General features: G+C 52.9%; 1 protein-coding gene across 11 annotated transcripts in view; it reads left to right on the top strand.

The window, feature by feature from the left end:
* The first annotated feature begins 1,398 nt into the window (after positions 1-1,398).
* The window catches only part of CACNA1B (calcium voltage-gated channel subunit alpha1 B), a 530,102-nt gene continuing 525,500 nt past the window's right edge, over positions 1,399-6,000 (top strand). For all 11 annotated transcript variants that reach the window (XM_050926295.1, XM_050926292.1, XM_050926289.1 and 8 more), the window contains exons 1-2: positions 1,399-2,145; positions 4,351-4,456. In XM_050926295.1, the coding sequence (XP_050782252.1) occupies positions 1,886-2,145; positions 4,351-4,456 (366 nt within the window). In that variant the 5' untranslated portion in view covers positions 1,399-1,885. The remainder of the gene's footprint in view (positions 2,146-4,350; positions 4,457-6,000) is intronic.

The following is a 6,000-nucleotide window of genomic DNA, read 5'->3' as shown; positions in this document are numbered from 1 at the left end:
CGGAGTACAGCAGCATTTGTTACAGAGCTGCAGGAATAAGGGGTTAGCTTCATGGTCTGTAGGGAAAGGGAAGAAAAGAGGGTGTTGAAATAGACAGGATTAAAGGATTTCATTGGTAAATTACAGGGTTAAAGGTAGCCAGTGCTCACAACAATGGGAAGGAAGGCCAGTTCTCCAGAGTGGAGGAGTTGTGCCTGTTCAGATAGGTGTCTGTTAATGCCCAGGTACAGAGAGATGTGCGCACACACACAACCCACCCCCTCTACTGACCCCAATCCAGTTTTTATTATTAACAACAAAGCCGTTAGAAAAACCACGGGCCCTATCATGCCCTCAGGGGTTGAGCAGAACCCCCCCCCACCCCCGAAGTCAGGGAGGGTTTCTGCGGCAAAACTACTGTAGGGCCCAGGCCCTGGGCTGCAAATGATCTGAGAATCTCCCCCACCACCTCCCAATTAATCCTTCAATCCCAGTCCCTACAGGATCAGCGCTCCGCCAAGCTCTATTCATTGCGCCCCGGCGGGGCGGGGGAGGGTTCCCAGGCTCTTTGCTAGTCCAGCGGGATCAGTCCAACCCTTGTGCTCCATGACTCCGATTTCTCCAGCCTGGCCTTTGCCCCGGTGCGTGGCGAAACCCTGCGGCCCTTCAGCCCGGCCGGGTTCGGAAAGTTTGCAGCGCGTCCTGGGTGCTGGGGGCCGAGGCCAGGCTGGCACGGGGCGATCCCGGCAGGACTCCTCCAGCTGAAGCCAGCTGTGCGACCCAGGCGGGGCGGCGCCCCCAGCCCCCCCCGGCCCGCTCGGGGCGAGCCCTGCAGCAGCTGGACAGCTCACAGCTGGCCGAGGCGCGCCCGCGCGTGGGGTACCTGCTTCTCAGGTCTGCCCCCCCCCCCACTTCTAGCTAGCGCCCCCATCAGCCCCAGCACCGCCCCCACCCCAGCCCGGGGAGGCGGGCAGGGTTGCTAACTCCTTGCCCACCGTAGTGTGTCCTCTGCTGGCAGGGGCAGACTCTGGCATCGTGTTAGGGGAGTGGGTGGGGAGGGGGAACTTAACCATGGATTGGGGCATCTCTATAGCATGGCTCCAAGTCTCCCCCCCCCCCGCTTTGCACTCCCCCTCCCGCGATCCCTGGGGTGCGGATGGACAGGGTGTGTGTGTGTGTGGGGGGGAGCGAATACACCTTCCCAGCCCCTTGCTATGCACTCAGGAGTCAGCCAGGGCTTGGCAATGAAGCTGGGAGAGAAAATCTTGGTTCTCTCTCTCTCTCTCTCTCCAGGGGATGTATTGGCCTGGGTGGAGCTGCCGCAGCTGATTGGCTGAGGGGAGTCACCGGGCCGGGCTCTTATAGGGGACCGAGGTTTCACAAACTGGTTACTCTGAACGTTTCCATTCGAGGTGCCGGTGACTCAGGGAGTCTCCTGCGCCGCGCTCCGGCTGCCTGCGCTGGCCACCGCCGGGGGAGAGGAAAGCCCCAGCCGCCCGGGGAGAGGGAGGAAGAGCGAGAAGGCCGGAGGAGAGGAAGGGGAAGGAGGATTCCTGCCTCCCAGCCCGGAGAGCCATCGCCCTCCCCCGGGGGAGCTGCCCGGATCGGGAGAAGCATGAGGCTGGGCTGGAGGGAAGGCACCTGGGTGGGAAGTTGAGCGCAGCCCTCTCCACTGCCTTCCGCCGGGTGGGGAGCGCGGCGTGGCCGGCTGGACCGGCGGGTTCCTACCGTTCCCGCTGCTGCGTCCCCTCCCCAGCTGCAGCCGGAGGAGCAGAGCCGCACCCCCCGCTTCCTGCCCTCCCAGCAGCGAGGCCCCAGGAGGCAGAGTCCGGGGTGCTGGGATGCGTCTTCCCCCTGCCTCGGCTGCCAGTGTGGATTGTAGCGCCCGGCTCCGTGCGTTGCGAGAATGGCTCGGTTCGGAGACGATCTGCCCACCCGCTATGGAGGCGGCGGTCCGGCCGGGGCTGGAAGAGGGAGCAGCCGGCAAGGTGGCCCCCCACCCGGCCCAAGGATGTACAAGCAGTCGATGGCCCAGCGAGCCCGGACGATGGCTCTCTACAACCCCATCCCCGTCAAGCAGAACTGCTTCACGGTCAACAGATCCCTTTTCATCTTCAGCGAGGATAACGTTATACGGAAATACGCCAAGAGGATAACAGAATGGCCATATCCTTTTGGGGAGGGGTGTGGGGGAGAGAGATCAAGCAGGGCGGGGTGAATCGGGGGTAATAAACGCTTGGGGTGTGTGGGTGTGTCTGTGTGTAACCCAGATGGGCGAGTGCTTGTGTCTGGGTGTGTGATCTAGGGATAATACAACTGTGCGGTGTGTGCCCCGTGTAGATCTGTGTGTGGGGCTGATATGGGGGTGTGTGTCTGTAATAGAACTTGTTTATAATATCAGGGGTGGTGGCGGTTGAATATAATACATGGGTGTGAAATACATGGATTTTTCGGTGTGTGTGTGTGTGTGTGTATTATGCATGCACATTTCACACTATTTAGAGCCATGCAAAGGGATCTGGAGGACATCTAAGAGTAAATTATGGTTCTTATTTTAATATTTTAGCCTTTCTCTCTCTCTCTCTTTGCAGGAGGGCCAATGTGAGGTAAAATGGTGACACCTTGGCATTGAAGCTAGTGCTAGGGACAACGATAATCAAGGTCTCCTTACTGACATCTCACCCATACACAATTGTTGCAGCCTGTTTTTAGCACCCCACCTTGGCCAGGCTGTTTCAATGAGAACTGCCATTAGCCCTCTCACTTGGAATGGGGTACCACAAATACCTGGAATCAGGAGAGCCTAGGCTTGGGGTTTGGTTTTTAAATGCTCAGTGGCAGCGTGAGGCAGGGTGCCAAGAGGCAGTCCATGGCTGTACTGAGAAAGGGGCAGATGCTTTTCATCCCAGAACCAGCTTTCCGACCAAGTGATCTGCAGAGACCTCGCTAGGAAAGGGGACTCTGCTTCTGTTATGATGCATGTGGTGAGAAGCTAAATCCTGGGTAAAGGGAGCCCGACTCTTCCTTTGAGGTTTAGGTTGCCAGGGTGTGTGTGAGTGCAGTAGCTGATGTGCACCAGCAGGAATGCATTGCACAGGGGAATCTCAGGGGAGCCTGTTGTTTTCATTTCATCTGAAATCACACACCTATTAATCCTTGGCTAGCAGCAGCAAGGCCTCCTCTCTGCCTCCTAGCAACCCTTGACCTCGCCCGGAGCCCGGCTCCCATTCAGACCTCCCCAGCTTGAATTCCGAGGGTAGCTGGTGGGAGGGGAATGCACTGGTTTGGTGAATAGACGTTCCCCACAGTGATCTGTCGATTAATGCTAGGAAACACAGGGATGGCAGTTGCAACCACCCTGGAATAAACAAGCAGCAAATGCCCCTGGGGCAGTCTCGCACCTCCTCCTCCTTCTTTACCACTAAGGAAAGGTACAGACTATAGAAACCCCAGCGTCAACAGGAAAAGCAGAGCTACAAAATGTCCGCAAGCCCCACTTGGGGAAGTTCCAGCTCAGGCCAGAGATGAGTTCACTGTATGGTACTTGCCAAGGATGCTCTCTGAGATGAATCAAATAACCTGCTCCATGAAAGGACTGGCTTGTGAAACTGCGAGGGGTAGACCAGGCGCTGTCCTTGCCCTGGGGAGCTCTCCGTGGTGCTGGAGAAGCATCACCCACCACTCTGAGCTACTCTTCAGTGCTGGAGTCAGCCAGGGGTTTGCTCATGTACAGGTCAAGAGAGAGAGAGAGAAAAAGGCAGAGGTACAGTATTTCCAGCTGGCTTTACTATCTTGTGAAGCTGGTTTCCCTTCAGCAGCCATCTACACCTATGAGGCACTGAATATCTTTCTCTACACTTTGCTCTGGCATGGCAATCCATCAGTAATTCATATTGCAGACCTAGATAGAAGGCTTGAAATCCAAGTTCCCTAACTTATCACTTACTTATTTACATAACATGCTTAGATTTAAATTCCAGAGAATTACTAACCCATAATTCAGCGGGGGACATCCAACTTTACTGTCTCTTGGGAGCCACTTTATATTATCAGTCTTTTTTTAAAATCAAAACTTCCTATTTGCTTTTGGAAAAAGAAGACGAGAAACCCAGAATTTATAGAGGGATTTTGTGTGACAAAATCTAAATTGCTGGTTCCCAAAGAAGGGAATTGATTTCTTAAAAACCTCCCAAAGACACCCCTAGAAGGGACTGAGGTGTGATTCAGATAAAGACTGGCTCAGGGTTTCCAGGAGAGACCAATGCCACTTGAATGATCAACATCTGGAGACATGTAATAATACATGGCATTATTCTTCTTGCTGAAATTCTCCTTGTGTCAGCTAGTTTCTTCTTTAACTATTGGCTGTACTCCATTTGAATACATGATTTTAGCGACAATCATAGCCAATTGCATAGTTCTGGCTTTGGAGCAGCATCTACCAGAGGATGACAAGACACCCATGTCAGAGAGATTGGTGAGTTGCATTTATTTATTTAGGTTTTTACTATTATGTGATAAGAGAACCTACCCACCCAGTGCTGGATGCCTGTAGCAATCTTTTAAAGATACAGTAAAAGCTGTGTTATCCAGCACTTTACTAGCTGGAAAGCTCTAGAAACCAGGCATTTCTGATATCCATTAAAAGTCCAGTTGGTGTGGGTTCAGCAGGCTCCCTACCTGGCTCTGCGTGGCTTCCCGGGAGCAGCGACATGTCCCTGCTGCTCCGAGGCAGGCCAATGGCCACAGGGGCTCCGTGCGTTGTCCCTGTCCTGCCCTGAGGAACTGCGGCCAATGGGAGCTGCGGGGGATGGCACCTGTGGGTGGAGGCAGCATGCAGAGCTGCCTGGCAGCGCCTCCACCTAGGAGCAGCAGGGACGTGTCACTGCTTGCAGGGAGCCACTCGAGATGAGTACTGCCTGGATCTGGCACCCTGAAACCCATCCTGTGCCCCAACCCCGTGCCCCCAACCCTCTCCCACACCCAAACTCACTCCCAAAGCCCACAACCCATATCCCCTTCCGCGCCGCAACCCCCTGCCCCAAGCCCCCTCCTGCATCCAAACTCCCAGAGCCTGCAACCCGCATCCCCTCCCGCACCCCAACTCCCTGTCCCAAGCTTTCTCCCACGCCCAAACTCCCTCCCTTTTAGTTAACCAGAATTTTTGACTTACCAGCACCTCCCATTCCACCAACATGCCGGATAAGAAAGCTTTTACTGTACATGTATAAATAAACAGACCCATCAGTTACCCTAAGGCCAAAACGAATAACCCAACCACAACATGAATTTAACAAAAATAAATGATGCTCTATATACAACCCCCACCAGAGTTGTGCACCACTGCTAACCAGCCCTGCCCATCTCCTTAAGGTTAAGGGAGAAAAGTTGGACCCCTGAAGACCAACAAACTCAGGCTGTTACAGACCAAGGTGGGAAGAGAATTCCAAAGGCTTCAGTACTATATGTAGAATCGAATGACTCTCTTGGGTCATTTTCCCCAGTATTCTGTATAGAATACAGTGGGTTTTTGTTACTCTTCAGATATTGTCCTGCGTGAACATATGTTGTGGGGGACCTCTCAATGCGCAACTCTTTGGTTTTAGAAACTGTTACGATCTTGCCAAAAAGAAACCAGCTTACAAAGAAAAGTAATTTACCAGCAGGCTTTATGATAGTGAGTCAATTACATTGTTTCAAATGGAAAATAAGAAAAGCTTCAAAACGATACTTTCATTTCTTATCACCCGATGACAAAATGGGCAGAGTTTGGTTTCATTTTTTCTTACTCTACGCAAACTGGAGCAACTTTCAAGCTGGAATGAATGGATATTAGTGCCTGTTCGATGGGGGACTAAATCTGAATCCACTTGTGTTTTATATGTATAAATGAAATGATACAGATGAAAGTAATATTAGGCTTAGGGCCAAAAGCTAGGAAATGCAGGAGATTCTGATCTATGGTTGGTACAGTTTCCCAGACTTTGCAGGACATGATCTCTAGAATAGTACATTATGATG

This window comes from Gopherus flavomarginatus, chromosome 17 (genome assembly GCF_025201925.1).
Source record: "Gopherus flavomarginatus isolate rGopFla2 chromosome 17, rGopFla2.mat.asm, whole genome shotgun sequence".
Taxonomy (NCBI): Eukaryota; Metazoa; Chordata; order Testudines; family Testudinidae; genus Gopherus; species Gopherus flavomarginatus.
The sequence above is the reverse complement of the archived record's forward strand: the minus strand, read 5'-3'. Positions and strand labels throughout refer to the sequence as shown.